Source organism: Vipera berus, assembly GCF_964194415.1.
Source record: "Vipera berus genome assembly, chromosome: 13".
In the NCBI taxonomy this organism is placed as follows: domain Eukaryota; kingdom Metazoa; phylum Chordata; class Lepidosauria; order Squamata; family Viperidae; genus Vipera; species Vipera berus.
The window spans coordinates 13,168,521-13,194,917 of record NC_138216.1 but is presented as its reverse complement, the minus strand read 5'-3'; the positions used below and the strand labels follow the sequence as shown (position 1 = coordinate 13,194,917).

Genomic DNA, 26,397 nt, shown 5'->3' with positions numbered 1-26,397 from the left:
TAGGTTGATACCCCCTCTTCTTTATGGCAGCCCCTTATATATTGGAAGATTGCTACCATGTCACCCATGGTCAATCCTGCAACTGTTCAGGTTTTAGCCTCCTGACCCCTAATCATCTTTGTTGCTCTTTACTGCACTCTTTCCAGAGTCTCAACATCTTTTCAACTAAGAGGTAGCATCTGCTGGGAGTTAGATAAGGGTGAACAGAATTCAAGGGGGTTGGACCTAGCCTGCTGGTGACTATCTAGAGATTCTAGGCTGATCCTCTTTTAACTCTGCCCCCAGGTTTCTGCCATTCCTTCCCCTACAGCATCTCACACATTCATTTCTTTTCTCATTCTCTTTCCTAAAATGAGTTGATTGCAAAGATGTGTGTTTCCAGTTTGTGCTTATTTGTGGATGCTGTAGCAGAGAATGACAGGATCTCTCTTCCTCTTAGGGCCCTCAAGAAAGGGACAATGATGGAGACTACTAAAAGTTCTCTAATCATATTCCTCACTTGTGGGAAGGTTCAAATCCCATGGTTCCTCAAAAGGAAGATTACAAGTAAGCCACTTTCTATGGTGCCGACATTTTTTTCCCTTTAAATACCATATGCGCAAAGAGGTTTGAAGTGTGTGAAAATCAGACACAACTGTTTTTCATATCCAAAATGACATTGGAATAGCAAGTCATAATTCTTACTCCAGATCTGCTATTCATCCAATTTACTCCTCCATTACTTCATTTTCTGGGGGGAGGTGAAGAGGTATGACAGAGCTTGCAAATTAAATATATGTATATATGTTACTTAATTTTTGAGTGTTCAAGAAATAGTTATTTTTATGACTGTGTTACATCGTCCACTACACATCTTATTCCATACTGGGAATGCCTCTTTTTGCATTAAGAGCCACTTAATTCTTTTTGTGGTTGGTCAAACTTATTCAAATTTTGAATTCAGCAATATGAGTATGACAGATGGATACTGCAAGGCATAATAGTAACCTGTCATTATTCTATGCTTCATTCACTTCAAAACCCCACATTTTCACATGGAATCTCCTGTTTCCTTATATAAAACCTCTGCATCCTATCAGACTCTGCTCTGTCTCATTTAAAAAATTATGTTAGAATGTTGCCATAAACTGATACTCAATTGTACTCCAGCCACAACATATGTTTTAAAGATTTTTTTTCACCTTATTATTTCCTCCAGAATTTAATGTCTGGGATGTGAGGGATCTGTAGATATTTCCTCAGCCCTCTTACTGCACAAACCAGAAAGAAGGCTGAGAAAATATCTACTGACCCTTCACATTTTGGACGTTTTTTCTCCCAGGCCATCACTCTGCTAAACACCTAATTTCCACAGCACTGTCCTATACCTAAAGCTATTTATCCATGTCATAAGGTTGCTATTATCCTTGTCATTTTGTCATCTTTCTCATCTCTCATCTTTCCTACTACCTTCTCCTAGTGTTATATTATGATTTATCAATTGCTGTTTGTATCTTATGATTTAGGTACATATGCACACAATTCTGGAAGATTTAACAATATGTTGTATTTGTAATACAATTTTATTACAACATATATTTGTAATAAAAAAAACATTATTAAATGGTAAGAGATGGCTGGAGAAATAATTACTGTTAGATACTGTAAACTCACAGCAAAGGACATGAAAGGAAGGGTTAATTGGGAAGAAAGGATTTTTTTGCCACATTTTACTATTTAGTACAGAATACAGAATAGAAAAGTGCTGGAAGGGACCCTGGAGGTCTTCTAGTCCAGCCCCCTGCTCAACCAGCAGAACCTATACCATTTCAGACAAATAGTTGTCCAGTCTCTTCTTAAAACCTCCAGTGTTGGAGGGATTTAGAAGGGATCAACATCCTCAAGGAATGCAGTAATCTTCATTTGAATGGTGAAATATAGTAGAAATTTGATAAACAGAGTTTCTTAGCAACTAAAATATAATTTGAAGAATCAATGTTTGCATAAATTGTTGTGTTGTATAGTATTCTTTACTTAGGTTATTTAAAGTAGTTTTAGAATTTCCTCTAGACAGAGAAAAAGGAAAGGAAATTTTAATGGATTTGCAACTAGCCATAAAAAAAGAAATCTTGATTCTGCTGGGGATATACACATTCAAATACACCCCCCACCACCAAATAATACTCAAATGAACTAAATCCATTTAAAGTACCTATGATTATGTAAATGACTGATATTAATGTGATTCTAATTATACATAAAGAGAAAATTTGAATGTTTAGCATGCCAGGGATAATTTATAATTCAAAAATAGAGGAAGCAACTCTTGCATTGTTAATTACCTGATTCGGCTGGCTCTGACAATATTTCATTGTGTTGTCAGCCAGATTCTCAGAAGTGAAGTAAACTCATTAAATGGGAAAATGTAAATACTATTAAATGCAGTTCCAGGTTTTGTGTGCCTACATCAAGCTTCAGTGCCGCATAGCACTGTAAGCAGTGGTGGGATTCAGCCGGTTTGCACCACTTTGGCAGAACTGGTAGCTAATTTTTTGTTGCCCGGGCCCAGAATGGACTTCCAGAAGAGGCATCCACACAGAGAACCAGTTGTTCACATATTTGAATCCCACTACTGAGTGTAAACCATGCTAGGGGTTGAAAACCAACAGCATCTAGAGGTCCTTTGTCCTTCACTCATGCTCTAAATTATGTCCATATGGAAAGATGTGGACAATGTAATACTTGGGACAGAATGTCAATAGCATTATAGCAGAAGACATATGCATCTGGAGATCCTGATCAGTAGAACTTCTCTGACAAAGGGATTGGGAAAATTAATTAATGGCTGAACTGCCCAGGCTTAGTGCTAGCAACCTCACCAATATTTAAAATCCATTGTAAGATGGTTCCCCTTCAGAAATAATACATCTCTAATACATCTCAGGAATTCTTAGATTCTGATAAAATGTTCAAAAATGTTTTGCTAAGAATGAGAACTTATGATCGAGTGTTCTCCAAAGAGAGATTGGGAAAGTCCTCCTTAGGCAAGAAAAGGTCTAGGTCAACTTGAGGGACATCAAAGTAATGTCTGTATAGCATTACTCTAGTCTGCAGCATGACACTTGTACAACCTTGGTCAATAGCAGAAGGACGTTATAAGTACATTATATGAGGGTGAACCAGAAGTTTGCACATATCTCTGCAATCCCACCCCTCCCTGCTGCAGATAATCATGATGAAAACATAATGACTCTGCTGAGACATTGTGTGGAGAGATCATTGTTTTTCCTGGATTGATGTATACATGGACAATTGACTGAACAAGGCTAGTATCCCAAGCAGGTTGCTTCAAAGAATGCTGGAATATACAAACAAATAAGATTGGGATCTGAAAATGGGTTTTCTTGGGATCTTGTACACAAATTAAACAACACAGAAAACTGAAAAGGTAGGATTAGAAAATCAAGAGAGTAATATTATGAATGCCAAGGCCCCTGTGAATTTGTGCCAACAGGATTCTTGCTATGCTATTGAGTTACACACAATACTTTGGCACAGGAGGTGGGAGCAGCTGCCTTCTTCTTTCTAAGCAAAGGCAAGAACAAGAAGCTTTGTCTACAAGATCATTTTAAAGAATGAGTGCTGGTGAAATACTCAAGGATGGACCACTGAAGGGCTCAGAAAATCCTATCATTGTGGGCAACTGACATCTGCTTTTGCACACTGGAACGGACTCAAAACATCGCATTTTGTTGACTTCCTTATCTACTTGTAGCATTTTGCACATCCCTATTCCAAATTCACCTTGAATGGTAGCTTGAGGAGAAACGGGAAGGCAAATCTGAGAAGGTTCACTCTTACTCTTGACCCTGGGACAGATCTTCCTAGGATTGAGTGGAAATCTTTGGATCAAATTAGTTTGATTGTAGAAGCTATTGCATTTTACCAAGTGGATGTGCCTGCTCTCCCCAAAGCCAGCCCCAAGAACACTGCCTGTCTCTTCTCCAATGCATTCTGTTCTGCAATCCAAGGAATGCCTCATTCACAGTATATAAATGAAGACTCCACTGTCCAGCTGAAAGCATCTAAAAAGGCTAAATCATGACAACTGGACCAAAGTTTAGATGCTACCTTCACAAGTCTTCCCCCCTCCCCATTTTTCACTTCACTATACTAGAAATCCTTGTAGTTTGCATAGACAGTTTGGTAGCAGACTGGAGCTCCACAAAGATATTATTTATAGCCATTTCTCATTATCTCCCCAGAGCCTGCAAATTTGTTTTTGTTTTTTTGTAGAATTAATCTGGAATGGTATCTTGGTCTTTGGGAAGTTAGGTTAGGGTAGTGGGTGCTGATGGCTGCCAAACATTTGTGCTTTATGAATTATGCCTTGCCCTATGCCTTGCAGAAGCAGAGACAAGGGCCTTTTCTTTCTCGTCAGAAACTACTAGTAGCATAACCTCCTTCCCCAACTGCACACCCGCTATCGCATGTATATTTCTATCTACTACGATATTCCAGCTGAACATGTTTTTGTCATGCCTTGCCTAGGAGCTCTAATTTGGATGTTTCTTGCTCAGATTGCTTGGTGGACCTAAAAGAGATAAAGATGAATTTGCTCAGCTTCCATCACTTGATCAACCAACAAGTTGATCAAACAATCCTTTGCTGGAGAGCCCACCAGGGGTACGCAAAGAAAGAATGCACAGTTGTGGCTTATACTCCATGTCCTAAATGTGTACACACTCCACAGTTTTATAACTTTGTAGATATAGGCCATCTTCTACTATTGGCTGCATCAAAATCTCATGTCATCTCCATAAAGTTATGTTTTCCCTATGCTCTGAAATGAACCCATTAGCAACCTGTTTGGTGCTTTCCTGCACATTGTTCTTAATTTAACCAAGTTGAAGAATGCCCCTTGATGTAACCAGCCACAATGCGGTCCTCCTTTCTTTCTGCAGAGCCCCTTAAGAGAGAGAACCTGGAGGACATTTGCTAACACCCGATCCCCCACATTGAAACATTCCTAGTTGATTTGTCTGCTTAGTCTCTAAGTAATGGTGAGACCTCTTGGGGAAGTTTGCTCTTGTCGACCCAGCAATCTTCTCAGCCTTGCAAGCTCACAGAGGAAAGTACTCGTAGCGACCCCCATGCTCAACGACACACCTTTGTGGAAATGTAATGTGAGTTGTCGAGTGGTGCTTCATTACCATCCATTTTCCTCAAGAGGAAACACACACCAAAAAAGAAAAAAGAAAAGAAAAGAAAGAAAGAAAAAGAAAAGAAAACCAAGCCTAACTCCATCTGCACATCAGGCACAAACAGCAGAACCCAAGTGACACGTCTAAGAATCCGGACATCCGGGAAAACAAAACAAACAGTTTAACTTGCTTACCTGTCAGAACCCAGCATGCCTCAGCCAGCTCATGCAAATTTGTTTTATTCATCAAACATGTTTTGTGTGTGTGTGTGTGTGTGTGTGTCTTCACTGCCAGAACATGATAAGCACATTAGGAAGGCAACACAGCATGCAGAGCTTTAACATTCATTGTTCCACATATATAAATATATACGGTATATATATATTTCTCTTAAGAAACAGATCCATGAACAGCACTTTGAGAATCTAGGTGCCCATCCCAAGGCCTGTTTCACCTTTAGAGGCTCTTTTTTTTTGTTTCTTCCTCAAAATGGAATAAAGCTTCTTGAAAATATTCTCCATCTACAACTCTGGAATTTGATTCTTGTTCTAATCACCTTGCCTGGTCTTGTGAGGGAAATGCAAAAAAACAAAAAAACAAAAAAACCCCACCCTCTCTGAGCTAACATTCAAATCTTTTTCTCCCATATCTTTCTTTCTCTCCTTCTTGATTGCTGAATGCAGATTTAATTGTAACTGGAGAAAACTATTATTCTTGTCTAATGGGTTTGGTATTAAGGATACAAGGTGTAGATTGAAAATATTCTGTGCATCAGATACTTCATTTTTTTAATGTCTATATCTCAAGAATTCAGCAACCTTGCCTCCAAGATGTTAGATTTTTTTCCCCAATGTCATTTGCAAGACTAATAACCAGATCTCACCAGATTTTACAATCCCATGAAATTTCAGCTACAATTTTAGAAACATTTTAACTATTATTTAATTTGGGACTTTTGAAAATACTATAATGGCTATTCATTGATGCTGTGATGTTCCTGTTCTTGTTAATTTCCAGCTAATAGGCAGAAGAGAAAAACTCCAGGGTTTGCAAAGGGAGACACTGAAGAATAGATTTAATTCATCTGATGAAATCAATAACTCTGTTTGCAGACATTTTTCCTAGTGGATGAACACCCCAGCTGTTGCATTTTTGCAATAAGCTGAAGGTAGATGGTTACTGTTAACTTTGGTTTAAGTTCCTCTATGGCTTCATGTCTTATTCAATTCAGCTGGATTTTTTAAAAATTAATGGTTAAGTGCATTGTAGCATTCAGAAAGGAGTTAATTCAGGACCCAGCTTAAGCACGTTCTGTTTACAGGACAATCTTAGATATGTTTACTCAGAGGAGTGAGAGGTGAGTTTTACTCCTCAGTAACTGAGACACTTAAAAATTACTTTTGAATAGAGCACAAACAGGCTTACACTGTTACAGCATTAATGCTATGCACACTTATTTAGGTGTACATCTTGCTTCTGATACACAGACTTGATTCAGTGGCTTAAGGGTTTAAATGTGTTGTGGGAATAAGACTATAGAAGAGAGGAGGGATAGGAGTCTTCGCTTTTCACTTTTCTTATCCTCTGTTTGTTTCATCTAATTTTCATGCTTGCTTGTAAATATTTTCAAAAGCCACAGGGAAATGCACATGCATTTTCACGTACCCTCTACTGTTCCTGCATACCCATTTCCCTAACGTACTGCTTTGGGGAACATGTCTCGATGGGTGTATTTTTGCAAATAGTTCTCTCTTCCCCCCCCCCTAGAAAGTATAGTTTGCATGCTGACTTTGCCCTGACAGATGAATAGGTGAGTTCCACTTCCCTCAGTTGGTACCCTCCATGTGAGTGGGATGCCGTTTATCATAATGATGGGCCCAGATGTTGAGCAGACAGAGGCTACCTCACTGGAGAAGAACTGTCAAATCTTAGTCATAGCTATTCATGGATTTCAAGTCTAGAAGCTCTTGCTGTGCACGGAGCAAGGAAAGACCCTGGTGACACAAAAGCCAAGGCAGATCCAAGTGGTGCTGTGCTTCCCAGGTCAAGGATCTATTCAGTACAAAAGAAAAACTTACCTATCACTGTAGGCTGTGGCGGTAGCAGTAGTAGGTTGGGCATACCGATAGGCAGCGTATCCCCCCTGCAACACAAAGTTTTCATAATCAGATGAGAAATTCAGAGAGCAGGAAAAATGCAACCTCCTTACCCCCCCCCCATGTGCCCTACCTTTACAAAAAATAAGCCATTTTAGGTTTTTCATGATCTGCTGGAGAGATGTCTATGGAGACTGTCAATCATCCAGGTCATGGTTTTCGCAAAAGTGTGTTTCAAAAGACAACTGGACTTTCTTATTTTTTTTAATGTTTCCCTTCTCATTCAAGAAGCTTCTTCAGTTCTGACCTCCAAAATGAATGGATGAGAATCAAAACATTTTTAAGAAGAAAAAAAAAAAGTCCAATTTCCTTTTGAAAAGCACCTTTGGGATGTTCTGCTGGAGGGGTTCCCCAATGGTGTCTTTGGAAATGCAGGTTTACTGATACAACAGCTGAATGACTAGGAGGCCTCCATGAGGATGGCAACATTGGAGGTGGGGCTTGAAAGGAAAGACAATTTGCTGAAGAAAGCTATGGGTAGTTTCCTCAGGCAGGAACTCCAAAGATTTTAGGGAAGTAGATTTCCTAATTGGGAGGATTCCAAATGTCTTTTAAAAGGCTTAGATATATTGACAAGAAAGCAGAGAAAAGAGATGTAAGGCCAATGTGACTATGTCATGGTTAATGGTTTAGCATGTTGCAAAGACCAAACCAATTGTAGTTAAGGCAACAAGCCATAGTTAAAACAAATCATGCTTCAGGAATGCGTTGGGAATTCAGTGATCTGGCCAGTGGTCTAGCTACAGCAATATGAGCTTCATGCTAAGCTATGGTTTGTTTAAACCATGGGTTCTTTAACAAGTCAAATCTGTCTTGAGGAGAAGCAAAGGTTGATTTGGTCAATACTGTGTCTGGCTTTTGCTTTGTTCCTAGCTGCTCCTGTTTACAGTTGATTTGCCTACATTTCAATAGGTTGGTTTGGTGTTTGGATGGTAGATAGAAACAAATCAGTAGGAAGATGCAATCAAACCAGGGATCCAACATCACTTTTTGACCACAATTGCAATCAGTAAGTCAGAATGTAATCATGGTTTCAAATAATTGAGCATCCTGAAGCAAGCAAAGTTCTTTTCCCTTCTTTGCTGACCCCAGGGACTCTTCTCAGCTAGTCAAAAAAGTTATCAGGTGGTCTTCTTCCTCCAGTGGAGACTTGAATATGGGTCCTTCATAATCATAATAGTAAAGGTGGAAGGGACATGGAGGTCATCTAGTCCAACCCCCTGCTCAGGCAGGAAATCCTATACCATTTCAGACAAATGGCTGTCCAGTCTCTTCTTAAAAACTTCCAGTGTTGGAGTATTCACAGCTTCTGGAGGCAGGTTGTTCCACTGGTTAATTGTTCTAACTGTCAGAAAGTTTCTCCTTAATTCTAGGTTGCTTCTCTCCTTGATTAGTTTCCATCTGTTGCTTCTTGTCCTGCCTTCGGGCGCTTTGGAGAATAGCTTGACTCCCTCTTTGTGGCAAACTCTGAGATATTAGAACACTGCTACCATGTCACCCCTAGTCCTTCTCTTCATTAAACTAGACGTACCCAATTCCAGCAGCTGTTCCTAATATGTTTTAGCCTCCAGTCCCCTAATCATCTTTGTTGCTCTTCTCTGTACTGTTTCCAGAGTCTCAACATCTTTTTTACATCGTGGTGACCAAAACTGGATGCAGTATTCCAAGTGTGGCCTTACCAAAGCATTGTAAGATGGTAATACTTCACATGATCTTGATTCTATCCTTCTGTTAATGCAGCCTTAGCACTGTGTTGGCTTTTTTGGCAGCTGCAGCACACTGCTGGCTCATATTTAAGTGATTGTCCACTAGGACTCTGAGATCCCTCTCACAGTAACTACTATTGAGCAAGATACCCCCATACTATACCTGTACATTTGGTTTTTCTTGCCTAAATGTAGAACCTTACTTTTTTCACCATTCAAGCTTCAGATCTTCCGGTAGAGTTCTAACTTGCCAATTTACCTTCTAGAAATCAAAGTCCTTATAAAATAGCTATTTTCTGCTCTTCATTCCTGTGAAACTCAGCGTTCTTATTCACCTCTCTCAATGCGCTCTTACAAAGCAGAAGGAAAAATTTTGAGGTCAAGAGGTGCAATGGGGAATAACATATCACAGAGGTAGCAGCCCCGATGCATGAATTTAAATAGCCATCATCACAACACAAATGTTGGTCTAAGTTAGGAAATCAAACCAGTTTTCATTCCTGTTCTTGGCCCTGCATTTTTTATTCTGCTTTCACTTGTGATACTAGTGGGGAAAAACAAATAAAATACAACTTTGGTAGTTGCCATCCTAGTAAGGTGGGGATAGATAAGACTTTATGACAGTCATAGACCAAGAAGGAAGAGACCATATAACAAAACAGAGCAAAGCCATTAGCATAACTATGAGCTTCTATTACAGCTGGAGGCAGAGGGGAGTTTACACACAAAGCTTGGCAACATTTAAGGATAACAGAATTGTCTTTTTTATCTAATAGGTAATGTGAGCAAAATAAATCAGAATGCCCTATGCATTTAGAGAGGAGAGGAGAGATCACTTGCAAATCGGTGTCCCTGTGGAACTGGCAGCAAAATGCAAAACAGGCTGTGGTTTCTACTGCACCTGCATCACAGGAGCAAAACTGATGCAGGGGGAGCATTAAAACAAGCCAAGGATGAAGTGCTTCTGAATTCTGAAACTGTTCTTGTCCAGCTAAGCGGCCAATTTGTACTTGGAAGCTGGTTGATAATGAACACATCATGAGCACAAGCTGCCCTGTCCAATTGGCCTTCTCTTGTCTAGAATCCCTTCTTTCAAAATTCAGTTGGCCAAAGAGCATAGAAGTGAAATTTCCCAGTAATATTTTTTTCCAGGTGGATTCAAGCTCCAGTATGGCAGAACTTTGGTGGCTTTGTAAATTGAACACTTGTGCCTTTGAAGGTAAATAACTGGGGTGTCCTTTTGGTTCCATTTTGCAAGGACTATGACAATTTCATTTTGAGATCTGTTCCCAGTTTTGTGTAGTTGACCATCTTTGAAAGATCCATTACTGCTACTACCACATAAAAGCATGCTAAATATAGTTCCTATGACAGATTTTTTTTTAAAAAAAAGCAAACTAGGCAAGTTTAAGATGTGTGGATCTCAACTCCCAGAAGTCCCCAGCCAACCATGCTGGCTGGGGAATTCTGGGGGTTGAGGTCCACAGGTCTTAAACTTACCATGTTCAAGAAACAGTGCCTTACAATATTCTGCTGGAAGGTCTCCTCCTATTTTAGGGTGCCTTTTACCATTTGTGGAAGTTAATGGATGTGGGATGATTATGTCAGTTGTTGATTTTTGATTTGCATGTTATTTATGTGGCAGTTAGTGGAATTTATTCTGCCAATTAGATTTTCAGTTGTGAAAGTGGGTTTGTAACATTCATGTTATGGGACAATTTGACTCTAATTAGTTGTTATATTTTTCTTTTACCTACACAGTACTATTTCACTGTGTATCTGGTAACATGCTCAGCTTCTGGCATGACATAAATACATAATGAAGGCTGCTACTAATTAGGATTCTGCAAATCAAATTAAATTTTGCTCCTCAAACAGAAACCTACCCCAAACAGCAGAACAACCTTGGCATTTGATTATAATCATGATGAAGTTGTGACTATCAGTCTAATAAATGAATAAAAAAATAGCAAATTTGAAAATAGCCACATGCTTCAAGATTTACAGACTAGTGCTATGTTTGTGTCATGCACACTGGAAACTCTGGCAGTGATACTCAATTTTACTGCCGACAGTATTGTTGGGGCAGTCTGGGGAACAAATAAAGCTATAATTTAGTTAGGAGTGCTCTTTAATTTTGGATTTAAACCTGTTAGAGTTAAATTATGGCTTGTAAAAGTTCTAGAAATCTCCTACATGTTGGGATTAATGGATCACTGTTAGAAACCAGTCCTCAGTGAGATGAAAACCTTCTATCTCACTTGTGCTATTTCAGAATGGATATGGAGACGTCCATAATGGAAAACTCTAATTCAAAAATGCTCGTGTAGAAAGCAAACATCCTTGGGAGAAGAATAGGGAAGAAGATTTCTCTAACCCCAACAATGATTTACTCTGAATATATATATGAAAAAGTAAGTCTGGAAGGACATTCAAAGGTATGAAACAAAAGCACAGATGTCTGCTGGGTTTGGTTAAAAAAATGTCAAGATGGGGTGTCCGTGATGGCATAACTGACAATCAGCTTGTGTTTTTTTAAAAAAATTTCACGATGCACATAAATAGCAAGCAGAACTTTGATGGTGCCATTAGACCTCTCATCTTGACATTTTTTTTACTATACCTTATGGACACTTCTGGCTGAAAAATCTAATTTTTGGCATAAGGGAAAGAGGTGGAGAGGAATGTAGGCACTAGGTGTCTCTGTTCTTGTGCATTGGGGTAACAATAAATCGTACGAGAGTGATGGGGCAACTCAACCATGTGCAGAGAAGTGTCTGCCATGGAATAAAATGTGGAAGATGCTTCAAGTAAAAACAAAACTTTTTTTTTTAAGGCAGCAGGTTGGTGGGTATTGTAGAAAAGGAGATACTTGAAAAAGGGACACAAATGAAGTGGATATTTAGCTACCCAATAGTTCCAGATCATCAAGCAGGGAGTATCCCCGGACCAGGTAATAATCAGAATAGAGCTGGAAAGGACCTCAAGCAGGAGTCCCTGTATCATTTCAGACAGGTGGCTGTCCAGACTAGTCTTAAAAACCTTGAGTGATGAAGCAACCACAATGTCTGAAGGCAAGTTCCACTGGTTAAATGTCCTCACTGTTAGGAAGTAAAATAATAGGTAAAATAACAACCAGAGTTAGAGCCACTGCTTGAATATCCCCTGTAGACATCCCTGCCTTCAAACCTACAAATTTTGGTTGCTATGAACTAGATAATCACCTTATTCTTTGAAAGAACAATAATTCTATTGGCTTTTCCAGTGGGGACATCAAAAATGATATAATATACTACTTAAAGCATGCTAAGGGAGCAATCACTCAGATTATCTTGCAGGCATGCATACTGAAAGAACTTGAGATTTAATAAAGATTTTTTTTTATATCTGTATGCTTCTTCAATTGATATGGAACTGAGGCCGAAATGGTCTGAGTATGACAAACAAACAAGAAAAGACAAGCAAACTACAGAGATTCACACTTCTGTAGGATTCGTGAGAATCCTGACTTACTCCTTGTGCAAAGAATGTGGTTTTTGAGAGCCAGTTTGGTCTAGTGGTTAAGGCACCAGGCTAAAAAGCAAGAGACTATGAGTTCAAGTCCTGCTTTAGCCATGAAAGCCTCCTGGATGACTTTGGCCAATCACCAGGAGACAGGGAGTTCTAGTCCCCCCTTAGGCATGAAAGCCTCCTGGATGACTTTGGACCAATCACCAGGAGACTGAGAGTTCTAGTCCTGCCTTAGCCATGAAAGCCAGCTGGATGACTGTGGGCCAATCACCAGGAGACAGGGAGTTCTACTCCCATCTTAGGCATGAAAGCCAGATGGATAACTGTGGGCCAGTCACTTTCTCTCCGCCCAACCCAGGGTTGTTGCATGGAGAAAATAAAAGGAGGAAGGTGTATTGGATATGTTCACTGCCTTATTTGTAAAAATAATAAGGGCAGGATACAAATAAACAAAATGCACAAATGTTTTTAGCAGAATATATGAACCTACCCATGTAGCATTATCTCCATAGGGTGATGAACAGTCTCACTTAACCATTAAAATATGGATTTAGCCCTAGAATATAGCCATCAAAGAACATGAGAAAATAAGAGGAAAGTTGAAAATGGGGCATATGCTACTGTTTTGAGAGTTCAGAACTGTTCTTTTGTGACGATAAGTAAATATGACTGAAAACAATCTCTAGTCCAACTCATCCAAAAGCACCAGGTTGGAACAAATACTCTGAATATTCTTTCCAGTTGAGGGAACTACTATAGCTTTAAAAACTCTTGAAAGTCTGTTTGTCTGTCTATCTGTATGTCTATCTATCTATCTATCTATCTATCTATCTATCTATCTATCTATCTATCTATCTATCTATCTATCTATCTATCTATCTATCTATCTTAGCTAGATAGCTAGATAGCTAACTAGCTAGCTATTAAATTTATATGCTTATCATCTCATTAAGCAAAGCATGTTTTAGTGTAAAAGAACACCGTTGCAATAAGGCCACAGAAATGTTGCTTTCTATTTTTAAAAGTTACAATGAACCTGTCTGTGATGCACTTGAGTTTTGTAAGCATACAGCAATAGGAAAATTATGAGGATCTGCATTAATTTGGAGATATTGTAATGGTGTAGTTTAATTTGTGATCTGTTAATTTGTGTCATTACAAAAATTGTTTAATAATAATGGCTTCTGAATGTAAATTACAGAAAATGTAATTAGAGAAATGAAGCTTAATAGTGCCTAAATACTTGTATGGCTTTATGTTTTCCTGGTGTGTATTTTCCCCTGTAGTATGCATAACACAGCTTACCCCAAAAAGGAACTAACATGTTGTTTGTGGATGTTCATTTGTGTGTGCAAAAGAAAAAAAGTTAATGATGAAGTATATGTCTACTCTATGTCTAGTCTAGTGAAAAGAAGGACTAGGGGAGATATGATTGTAGAGTTCCAATATTTGAGGGATTGTCACAAAGATAAGGGGGTCAAACTATTCTCCAAAGCACCTGAAGGCAGGACAAGAAGCAATGGATGGAAACTAACCAAGGAGAGAAGAAACCTAGAACTAAGATGAAGTTTCCAGACAGTGAGAACAATTAACAGTGAAATGGCTTGCCTTCAGAAGTTGTGGGTGCTCCATCACTGGAGGCTTTCAAGAAGAGATTGGACAGTCACTTGTCTAAGATGGTATAGGTTCTCCTGCTTGAGCAGGGGGCTGGACTAGAAGACCTCCAAGGTTCCTTCCAGGAGGTTGGATTAGATGATCTACAATTTCCCTTCCAACTCTGTTATTCTATGTTGCGTTATTTTAAAAACATATAATAGCTTGTTACTGGTCACTGAAATGTCCTTCTATTTAGGGCAGAGGAAATTGCTTTTGATTCTAAGTCAAAAATATGAGGTAAGTTGGATAAGGAAATCTACAGAATCCTAGCTGAAATATGTTTTAAATCCAATTTTTTACTGGGTTATGGGACATTCCCATAATAAACAATTCCTCCATGCCCAGAATTAACATTTACTTGTATGTGACAAGTTAAGCTGTTCAATTAAGCAAAGCAAAGCCAAGACACAGATGCGCTTACATGTTGGGGAGGAATGGTGTGCAGTGATGCGTTGATGATCAAACTGTGAAAACAGCCATACTTCCTGTTCAACAGACCACAATGTTATCTCAACCATTTCCAAATGATCTCCCTGCATGCCAATTAACAACTAGAACTGGGTCTCCATAGATAAGACAAACAACATTTACATTCCAATTAGAACTTGCCCATCTCATTCTCCATTGGGATTTGAAAGGTGATCCCATCATTTAACCGAGAGTTAATGGGAGGAAAGGAGAAATCGGTGGGCTTTGCTTGAGATGGACCTCCCTCCAGGCCCTTGATTTTGCTGTTAACTTAAGCGCTGAAATTAAGATCCAATTGAACCAGGAAGCCTCTTTAAAACTCATTCCAGAATTGGAGCAGGATTAGCTTGTTTGTTCTTACTATTCTCCCATTCCCTGCTGCACACAAAGCTTTTAGGAATACTCATAATAGTAGTAGAGTCAAATGGCAGCGTCTTAAAAGATTGGCAGCGATTATCTGCATTCCTTTTTATAGAAAACTAAATAAGTAGATAAATAAGTAGATAAATAAAATAAGCTAGAGAAGGTCTACTCTTGTGAAAAGAAGGACTAGGGATGACACAATAGCAGTATTGCAATATTTGAGGGGCTGCCATAAGGAAGGGAGGATTGACCTATTCTCCAAAGCATCTGAAGGTAGAACAAGGAATAATGGATGGAAACTTATCAAGGAGAGATCCAGTCTAGAACTGAGAAATTTCCTAACAGTGGAATTGCTTTCCTTCAGAGGTTGTGTATGCTCTATCACTGGAAATGTTTAAGAAGAGATTGGACAGACATTTGTACAGAATGTTTGAGCAGGGGGTTAGAAGATCTCCAGGGTTCCTTCCACAGCTCTGTTATTCTAAATTGAGGTTGGGTTATTGTGAGTTTCTTTTTCATATGTATATGAAACATATATTTTCCAAAAGTTTCCCTTAGCGTTTCACTTGGCCCCTTCTCAATCCCAGGGCCAGTTTAAGTTCCATCTCACATTTTCTTCTGTCTCAGAACTGAATCATTTTTTCTGAAACTCTTAATAGTGTATTGATCCCTGCCAGATCTACCTTCCTTCACAAGAGGGATCATTTGAACATTCTTTAGATATAAAATTGCACCAATGGCCTTTCAAAACACTTCACCAAATTTAGAAGTAGCGAAATATTGTTGATACTTCCTTGGATTTTTTTTAGCTGAAACAGAAATTATCCAGCCATTTCTCAGGAACATTAACTGTGGCATGAACATAGCTGCTGAATCTACCTCATCTCCCAAGGAGTTTCCTGCTGATGCTTTCTCTTCAGGTTTAATGAAAGGGAGCAGAGAGGGGACTGTATAATGAAAATTCACATCCATCCTTTGCCACACAAACCATTAAATCCATGTTGAACACCATATGCATCTAGGAGATTGTTTCCAAAATTCTCATCCCTTTTGAAAGAACTTTAGTTGAAATTTTGTTGGAACTTCTGAGGCTCAACTTTTATTTAGGGATGAGTATTGATGGATTACTTCATGGATTACTGCCCCCCTTCATGGATTACTGCCTTGTCGTGGCAAAGGGGCTTGCGTAATTCAATGAAGCTATGAGCTATGCCGTGCAGGGCCACCCAAGACGGACAGGTCATAGCCGAGAGTTCTGACAAAACGTGATCCACTGGAGAAGGAAATGGCAACCCACTCCAGTATCTTTGCCATGAAAACCCTATGGACAGTACCAAAAGGCAAAACGATATGACGCTGGAAGATGAGCCCCTCAGGTCGGAAGGCGTCCAATATGCTACTGAGGAAGAGCAGAGGGCTAGTACTAGTAGCGCCAGAAAGAATGAAGCGACTGGGCCAAAGCCGAAAGGACGCTCAGCTGTGGATATGTCTGGTGGTGAAAGGAAAGTCCGATGCTGTAAAGATTTTTTCTCCATAGGAACCTGGAATGTAAGATCTATGAATCAAGGCAAGCTGGACGTGGTCAAACAAGAGATGACAAGATTGAACATCGACATCTTAGGTATCAGCGAACTAAAATGGACAGGAATGGGTGAATTTAATTCAGATGACCATCAGGTATACTACTGCAGGCAAGAATCCCTCAGAAGAAATGGAGTAGCCTTCATAGTCAATAAAAGAGTAGGAAAAGCAATACTGGGATACAATCCTCAAAATGACAGAATGATCTCAGTTCGAATCCAAGGCAAACCATTCAATATCACAGTAGTCCAAGTCTATGCCCCAACCACCGGTGCTGAAAAGGATGAAATTGACCGGTTCTATGAAGCCCTACAGCACCTTATAGAACTAACACCAAAAAATGATGTCCTTATCATCATGGGGGATTGGAATGCTAAAGTAGGAAGCCAAAAGATAACCGGAATAACAGGCAAGTTTGGCCTTGGAGTACAAAATGAAGCAGGGCACAGGCTGATAGAATTTTGTCAAGAGAATACGATGGTCATAGCAAACACTCTTTTCCAACAACCCAAGAGACGGCTCTACACATGGACATCACCAGACGGTCAACACAGAAATCAGATTGACTATATGCTCTGCAGCCAAAGATGGAGAAGCTCTATACAGTCAGTAAAAACAAGACCAGGAGCTGACTGTGGATCAGACCATGAGCTTCTCGTTGCAAAGTTTAGGCTTAAACTGAAGAAAGTAGGGAAAAGCACTAGGCCAGTCAGGTATGAATTAAATCATATCCCTGTTGAATATACAGTAGTGGTGACAAATAGATTTAAGGAATTAGATCTGATAGACAGGGTGCCTGAAGAACTATGGACAGAGGTTCACAACATTGTACAACAGGTAGCAACCAAAACCATGAAATGGAAGAAAGCAAAATGGCTGTCTGAGGAAGCTTTGCAAATAGCGGAGGAAAGGAGGGAAGCGAAAGGCAAGGGAGAAAAAGAAAGATACGCCCAATTGAATGCAGAATTCCAGAGAATAGCTAGAAGAGATAAGAATGTCTTCTTAAATGAACAGTGCAAAGAAATAGAAGAAAACAATAGAATAGGGAGGACCAGAGATCTTTTCAAGAAAATTGTAGAGATGAAGGGAACGTTCAATGCAAAAATGGGCATGATAAAGGACCAAAATGGCAGGGACCTAACAGAGGCAGAAGAGATTAAGAAGAGATGGCAAAATTACACAGAAGAACTATACAAGAATGAGCTTAACGTCCCTGATAATCACAATGAGGTGGTCACTGACCTTGAGCCAGACATCCTAGAATGTGAAGTGAAGTGGGCCTTAGAAAAGCTGAGCAACAACAAAGCTAGTGGAGGTGACAGTATTCCAGCTGAGCTATTCAAAATCTTAAAAGACGATGCAGTAAAAGTGCTACACTCAATTTGCCAGCAAATTTGGAAAACTCAACAGTGGCCACAGGATTGGAAAAGATCAGTTTACATTCCAATTCCAAAGAAAGGCAGTGCCAAAAAATGTTCAAACTATTGCACCATTGCACTCATTTCTCATGCTAGTAAAGTTATGCTTAAAATCCTACAAGCTAGACTCCAGCAGTATGTGGACAAATGACTTGTTCTTGCAGAAATGTAGAGAACATATGAAAATATGCGTAAAGGTACATTGATGGAAATGGTTTGGGATGCTAGTAAAGCTTATATGAGAGGGGTTTTGATTTATATGAACAATGCTTACAGGCGTAAGCAAATGCAAAAACGTTTAGATATTGAGGAAGAGATTAAATCTAAGGAGAAAAAGCTTATTTTGAATCCATTGGATAATAATTTAAGGATCTCAATACATTTATTGAAAGAACAATTTAACATGCTACTGGCTGATCAAGTAGCAACTATTTTGCGCTATGCTAAACACAATACTTTTTGTAACACTAATAAGCCTGGTAGATTGTTGGCTTATCAATTAAGGAAGAAACAGAAATCATGTACTATAGATAAAATAGAATATAAAGGAAAACAAGTCTACCAACAAAATTTGATTAAGAGGAGTTTTTTAGATTTTTATTCGAAATTATATTCTAAAGAAAATATACAAGCTTTAGATATAGACAAGTATTTACAGGGAGCTCATTTTCCGAGACTCTCAAAAGAACAACAACTTGAGATGAATTGCCCAATTACATCAGAAGAAATTTCTTTAGCTATTAAACAGTTGAAATTGGGCAAGGCTCTGGGAACAGATGGATTAACAGCAATTTACTATAAAAAGTTGTTGCTCGAAATGATTGAACCCTTAAAGATTTTGTGTAATGAAATTCAGACTGGAGGTGCAGTTCCTCCATCATGGAGGACAGCTTTTGTATCATTGATTCCAAAGGAGGATCAAGACCTTACTCAACCTAAAAATTATAGACCTATATCGCTTTTAAATACAGATTATAAGATTTTTGCTAAAGTATTGGCTAATAGATTAATGCAAGTTTTGAAACAAATGATTCATAGTGATCAATCGGGATTTATATCTGGGAGGTATATGAAATATAATGTAAGACAAATTGTAAACTTGCTTGAATATTTGGATAAGAACAACCAAGTCTACACAGCATTGATATTTTTGGATGCAGAGAAAGCCTTTGACCAATTGAATTGGCAATTTTTATTGAGAGTTGCTAAGAAGATGAATTTTGGAGAAGGTTTTTTACATGCTATTAAAGCTATATATCAACAACAAACTGCACAAATTATAGTTAATGGGGGGCTAACAGAGACTTTTAAAATTGAAAAAGGTACAAGACAGGGATGCCCCCTATCACCATTATTGTTTGTTTTAACATTAGAGATTTTATTAATTAAAATTTGAGAGTCCTCTATGATAAAGGGAATTAAAATAAAACAGAATGATTATAGATTAAGAGCTTTTGCTGATGACTTGGTTGTGACATTATCTCAACCGTTACAGTCGGTTATAGACTTGATGGAAATTATAACTCAGTATGGTAAGGTTTCTGGGTTCAAGGTGAATAGTAATAAGACTAAGATATTATCTAAGAATTTATCTATGAGTGAAAGGGATATGTTATCTAAATTAACAGGTTTTGAAATAGTGAAAAAGGTTAAATATTTAGGAGTATATATTGCAGCTTCAAATGTAAAATTGTATAAGAATAATTATGAAACACTATGGTTGAAGGTACAAAGGGATTTAAATAATTGGAAAAAATTGCAATTATCACTACTGGGAAGAATTGCAGTTGTTAAAATGAATGTTCTGCCAAAGTTTCTCTTTTTGTTTCAAATGATACCTATATTGAAAAAGGATGACAACCTTGATCAATGGCAGAAGGGTATTAATAAATTTATTTGGGCGGGGAAAAAACCAAGAGTTAAATTTAAGATTTTACAAGATGCTAGGGAAAGAGGGGGACTCAAGGCGCCGAATTTGAAATTGTATTATGATGCGGTTGCCTTGACGTGGGTTAGTGATTGGCTTAATTTAACTAATAAGAGAATACTTCGTCTTGAGGGATGGGATTTGGTATATGGATGGCATGCATATTTGCTTTACGATAAGAAAGTGGACAGGGCTTTTAAATCCCATATTCTTAGAAGTGCTTTATTGCGTGTCTGGAAAAAGTATTATTATAAGTTAAATTATAAAATACCGATTTGGGAAATTCCTGGACACGCGATAGAGGGCGTATCTATGGGAGTGAGTTTGGATATGGTTTCTTATAAGGAACTACTTAGATTGCAAGGGAATGATTGGCAACATAAATCATTAGATGAGTTAAGACAAGAAAACATAAGTTACTCTTGGTTTCAATATACCCAATTGAAAGCTAGGTGGAAGTTAGACCAAAAGGTTGGCATCACAATTACAGATCAAAATTTAGTAAGACAAATTAGAGATTTAAATTGTGCACATATAAAGAGGATATATAATGCTTTAATTGAATTGGATTCGGAAACGGAATTAGTTAAAGATTGTATGATAAAGTGGGCACAAAATATTCAGGAACCAATTTCGTTGGACACTTGGGAGATAATTTGGGTCAGAAATGTTAAATTTACTCAGGCTCAAAACTTAAGAGAAAATTTTTATAAAATGTTTTATAGATGGCATCTGGATCCCAAGAAGTTGTCTAACATGTATCCTAATTTACAGTCCAAATGTTGGAGATGTGGTAGTTTAGAAGCCACTTATTTTCATATGTGGTGGACTTGTAGAAATATAAAAGCTTTTTGGATTAAAATTTGGTGGAACATTCAAAAGATTTTTAAGAGAAATATAAAGTTTTCTCCACAATTGTTTTTATTGGGTATTGTTGTAGATTGTGATGTTAAAGAAACCAATTTGATGTTGAATATGATAACAGCAGCACGGTTACTGGTGGGACAATATTGGAAGAAGGATAGTTTGCCTACTGTAGAAGAATGGGTGTTTAAAGTTTTGAATCTTGCAGAAATGTCTAAGATTTCTGCTTATTTGAAAGATCATTCACAGGAAAGATATATTTCAGTTTGGAGGAGATGGATAGATTATATTCAGAATAAATATGGGACTAAAAAGTTCCATTTAGCTTATGAGTAGATTTTAGTGGGATATTGTTATTGGTACTTTGTATGTAGTTATGTTAAAGGGGAATTAAAGCACATTATGAATTTGGTTAATTGTATATTATGCATAATTTTTATTTAGAATATGATTATTATAACCATAATCCTGTATTTAGCTCTGGGAAGTGGGGGTGGAAGTGGGCGGGTTTGGGGTGGGGGGGATTTGGGGATATATTGTAAAATTTTGTTTTTGTAAAACTCTTTAATAAAAAAAAGAGAACTACCAGAAGTACAGGCAGGATTTCAAAGAGGCAGAGGAACTAGAGATCAAATTGCCAACATACGCTGGATCATGGAGAAAGCTAGAGTTCCAGAAAAACATCTACTTCTGCTTCATTGACTATGCTAAAGCCTTTGATTGTGTGGATCATAACAAACTCTGGCAAGTCCTTAAAGAGATGGGAGTACCAGAACATCTTATTTGTCTCTTGAGAAACCTATATGCGGGCCAAGAAGCAACAGTGAGAACTGGACACAGAACCACTGATTGGTTCAGAATTGGGAAAGGAGTCCGGCAAGGCTGTATACTGTCGCCTTGCCTATTTAACTTATATGCAGAGCACATCATGAGAAAGGCAGGGCTAGATGAATCAAAAGTTGGAATTAAGATTGCTGGAAGAAATATCAACAACCTAAGATATGCAGATGATACCACTCTAATGGCAGAAAGCGAAGCAGAACTACAGGGCCTCTTGTTGCGAGTGAAGAAGGAGAGTGCAAAAGTTGGGTTGAAACTTAACATTAAGAAAACCAAGATCATGGCATCCGGCCCTCTCAATTACTGGCAAATAGATGCGGAAAAAATGGAGGTAGTGACAGATTTTATTTTCCTGGGCTCCAAGATCACTGCAGATGGGGACTGCAGCCAAGAAATTAAAAGACGCTTGCTCCTCGGGAGGAAAGCCATGGCAAATCTAGACAGCACACTAAAAAGCAGAGACATCACCCTGTCAACAAAAGTGCGTATAGTCAAGGCTATGGTCTTCCCAGTTGCAATGTATGGCAGTGAAAGTTGGACCATAAGAAAGGCTGAGCGCAAAAGAATTGAGGCCTTTGAACTCTGGTGCTGGAGAAGACTCCTGCGAGTCCCTTGGACTGCAAGACGATCAAACCGGTCAGTCCTAGAGGAGATCAGCCCTGACTGCTCTTTAGAAGGCCAGATCCTGAAGCTAAAACTCAAATACTTTGGCCACCTAATGAGGAGGAAGGACTCACTGGAGAAGAGCCTAATGCTGGGAAAGATTGAGGGCAATAGAAGAAGGGGACGACAGAGAATGAGGTGGCTGGATGGAGTTACTGAAGCAGTAGGCATGAGCTTAGATGGACTCCAGAAGATGGTAGAGGACAGGAAAGACTGGAGGAACATTGTCCATAGGGTCGCAATGGGTCGGACACGACTTCGCAACTAACAACAACAAATTGATGGAGTGTTCAGTTGTGAGAGAGTTACAGTATAACTCAAAACCAAACTGCTATTTGATGTAATATAGGTTACATCAATATATATCACACTTGTATATAGTGCTTCCTTCCTTTTGATAAGAGCCGTGGTGGTGCAGTGGTTATGCAGTATTGCAGGCAAATTCTGCTGACAGCCAGCAGTTCAATTCTGACCAGCTCAAGGTTGATTCAGCCTTCCATTCTTCTGAGGTTGGTAAACTGAGGACCCTGATTATTGGGGGTGATAGGCTGGCTTTGTAAACCACTTAGAGAGGGCTGTAAAGCACTGTGAAGTGGTATATAAGTCTAAATGCTATCTAAGCTATGTTAGTTAGTTAGTTAGTTAGTTTATTAAATTTTTATACCGCCCTTCTCCCGAAGGACTCAGGGCGGTGAACAGGGCATATAATAAAAATACAAAAATACAAAAGTTAAGAAAAAAATAAATTATTGCCCAAGTAAAACAGTAAAAATATACAAATATTAAAACCCTAAGTTAACTCCCCATCAGGCCAGGCCAGCTTGTTCAAATAAATGGGTCTTTAACCCGCGCCGGAAGGAGCGGAGATCCGGTGCCATCCGGAGCTCAACCAGCAGTTGATTCCACAAAGCCGGGGCACCCACAGAGAAGGCCCTCCCCCTGGGGGCCACCAGCCGGCATTCTCTGACCGGAGGCACCCTGAGGAGGCCCTCTCTGTGGGAACGCACAGGGCGGAGGGGAGTCGACGCCGGCAGCAGGTGGTCCCCAAGGTATTCCGGACCCATGCCATGTAAGGACTTAAAAACCATCACCAAGACCTTGAACCTCACCCGGAAGACAACTGGTAGCCAATGCAGCTCACGGAGCAAAGGTGTAACATGGGAGTACCGGGAAACTCCCAAGACAACTCTCGCGGCCGCATTCTGTAACAGTTGGAGCCTCCGAGTGGTCTTCAAGGAAAGCCCCATGTAGAGAGCATTGCAATAGTCAAGACGAGAGGTCACAAGCGCATGAGTGACCGTACACAGGGCATCCCGGTCCAGATAGGGCCGCAACTGACGCACCAGGCGAACCTGAGCGAAAGCCCCCCTAGTCACGGCTACTATGTGGTCTTCTAAGGTAAGCCGTGAATCTAGGAGGACTCCCAAGTTGCGAGCCCTATCCACGGGGGGTAAAAACTCACCCCCCACAGAAAGCGATGGAACATTTTGAATGTCTCGGGATGCCGGAATGTACAGCCACTCAGTCTTGTCAGGGTTGAGTTGAAGTCTGTTCCTCCCCATCCAGACCCGAACCGCCTCCAGGCAACGGGACATCACAGCGAGGGCATCACTGGGGTGGTTTGGGGTCGAAATGAAAAGTTGGGTATCATCAGCATATTGATGATACCCAACTCCAAAACCACGAATGATCTCACCCAGCGGTTTCATATAGATGTTGAACAGGAGAGGCGAGAGAACCGACCCCTGAGGAACTCCACAAACGAGAGACCTAGGGGTCGACCTCTGCCCCCCTGCCAACACCGACTGCGAGCGTCCCAGGAGATAAGAGGAGAACCACCGAAGAACCGTGCCTCCCACTCCCAATCCCCTGAGACGACACAGCAGGATACCATGGTCGATGGTATCGAAAGCCGCCGAGAGGTCTAATAGGACTAGGACAGAGGAATATCCCCTATCCCGGGCCCTCCAGAGATCATTCACCAGAGCGACCAATGCCGTCTCCGTGCTGTACCCGGGCCTGAAACCCGATTGGTACGGGTCCAAATAATCCGCTTCATCCAGGACCAGAGGGAGCTGATGCGCCACCACACTCTCAACAACCTTCGCAAGAAAGCGAAGGTTGGAGACTGGACGAAAGTTGTTCAACACAGCTGGGTCCAAGGCAGGCTTCTTGAGGAGAGGTCTCACCACCGCCTCCTTCAAGACGGTGGGGAAATTACCCTCACTCAAAGAAGCAGATATAACCGCCTGGAACCAGCCTCGTGTCCTCTCCCTAGCTGCATAAACCAGCCAAGAAGGGCACGGGTCCAATAAACATGTGGTGGAGCTCAATCTCCCCATAATCCTGTCCACTTCATCAGGGGTCACAGAATTAAACTCCTCCCAGATAACATTGACAAGACCGCCCGTGTCCTGCTCGTCAGACTCTGCCCAGCTGGAGTCCAAACCGGTCCGAATCTGAGCGATTTTATCCGACAGATGTTGACCAAACTCCTCGGCACGACCCTGCAAGGGATCCTCTCTCAACTCCTGACTAAGGAGGGAGCGAGTCACCCTAAACAGGGTGGCCGGGTGATTATCTGCGGACGCGATGAGGGAAGAGAAGTAATTACACCTCGCCGCCCTCATCGCTGCGAGATAAGACCTAATATAGGTTCTTAACCGCAACCGGTCGGATTCGGATCGGCTGGACCTCCAACAGCTCTCTAGGCCCCGTTTCCGATGCTTCATCTCCCGGAGCTCCGCGGAGAACCATGGAGCTCGTTGGGATCTGCACCGGGTCAGGGGCCGCAAGGGTACAACTCGGTCCAGTGCCTCAGTGGCTGCCCTTTCCCAGGCTTCCACTAAGGCATCCGCCGAGCTGTGAGCGACGGAGGCAGGTGGGGATCCCAGCGCTGCCTGGAACCCATCAGGGTCCATTAAGCGCCTGGGGCGGTACCATCTAGTTGGTTCCGCATCCCCACGGCGGGGGGTGGCAAAACGGAATACCAGCCGCAGGAGGTGATGATCGGTCCATGACAGGGGCATAATAAATGGAGAGCCCCCACCAAGATCATCGAACCACCGTCCAGGTAAGAAAACCAAGTCAAGGGTGTGGCCTCTCTCATGAGTTGGTTCAGAAATTACCTGCGTCAGGTCCATGGCCGTCATGGAAGCCATGAACTCCCGAGCCAACTCAGATGACCCTCCCAGGGATGGTAGATTGAAGTCACACAAAACTAGAAGTTTGGGGAACTCAATCACCAAACCGGAGAGGACATCGAGTAGCTCAGGCAGGGCTGCCGCTGTGTGACTAGGCAAAACGTACACCAGCAGCAAGCCCAACTGTGCCCCTGGACCAAACCTCAAAAAGAGAGACTCACACCCGACTATCTGAGGAACGGTGGTCTCCCGCGGGCATAAGGTCTCCCTGATAACTACCGCCACTCCCCCGCCCCTACCTTGAGCCCGAGGCCGGTGTAGCGCTCGGAAACCTGGTGGGCAAAGATCAACCAAAGGGACCCCTCCCTCTGGACCCAACCAGGTCTCGGTGATACAAGCCAGGTCCGCATGCTCACCCTCAACCAAATCCCGCACAAGGGGAGCCTTATTAACCACGGACCTGGCATTCAGGTACACCAGCCGGAGCTCAGGAGGCTGCACATCCTCGCTCCCGGAACCTCGGGGAAGAAACAGAGGGTTGGAGCGCCTCATCGCTTGTAAGTAGCGGAGACGGCCCTCCCGGTAACGATACGGCCCCCTGTCCATACGCCTGCTGCCATACCCCAATGTTGTGGGAATTGGTAGTCCCACGACCCGCTCCCGAGCCCCGGATGTAACCACACCCCGCTCCCTCCCCACGCAGTCAGACCCCGGCCTGGCCTGAACCACGGTTGTATGGCCACCCCCCATAGTCAGACAACCACTGCCCCCCACCCCTCTCCCTAACCCCATAAAAAATTTCACTAAAAAATTAACCAGGGGCCTCCTATTAAATTTATATCGAGAGCCCCTGCCCTTACCCGGCCATGTAAGGTCTAGAGGTCCTTGAGGTAGAAGCAGAAAGTTAATCTCATACAAT

General features: G+C 40.8%; 1 protein-coding gene across 7 annotated transcripts in view; it reads right to left on the bottom strand.

Annotated features, from left to right (window-relative positions):
- The window catches only part of RBFOX1 (RNA binding fox-1 homolog 1), a gene marked incomplete at its 5' end in the record, with an annotated part of 1,027,042 nt that overhangs the window by 38,506 nt on the left and 962,139 nt on the right, over positions 1-26,397 (bottom strand). For all 7 annotated transcript variants that reach the window (XM_081338329.1, XM_081338327.1, XM_081338331.1 and 4 more), the window contains one exon: positions 7,262-7,326. In XM_081338329.1, coding sequence (XP_081194455.1) covers positions 7,262-7,326 — 65 coding nt within the window. The remainder of the gene's footprint in view (positions 1-7,261; positions 7,327-26,397) is intronic.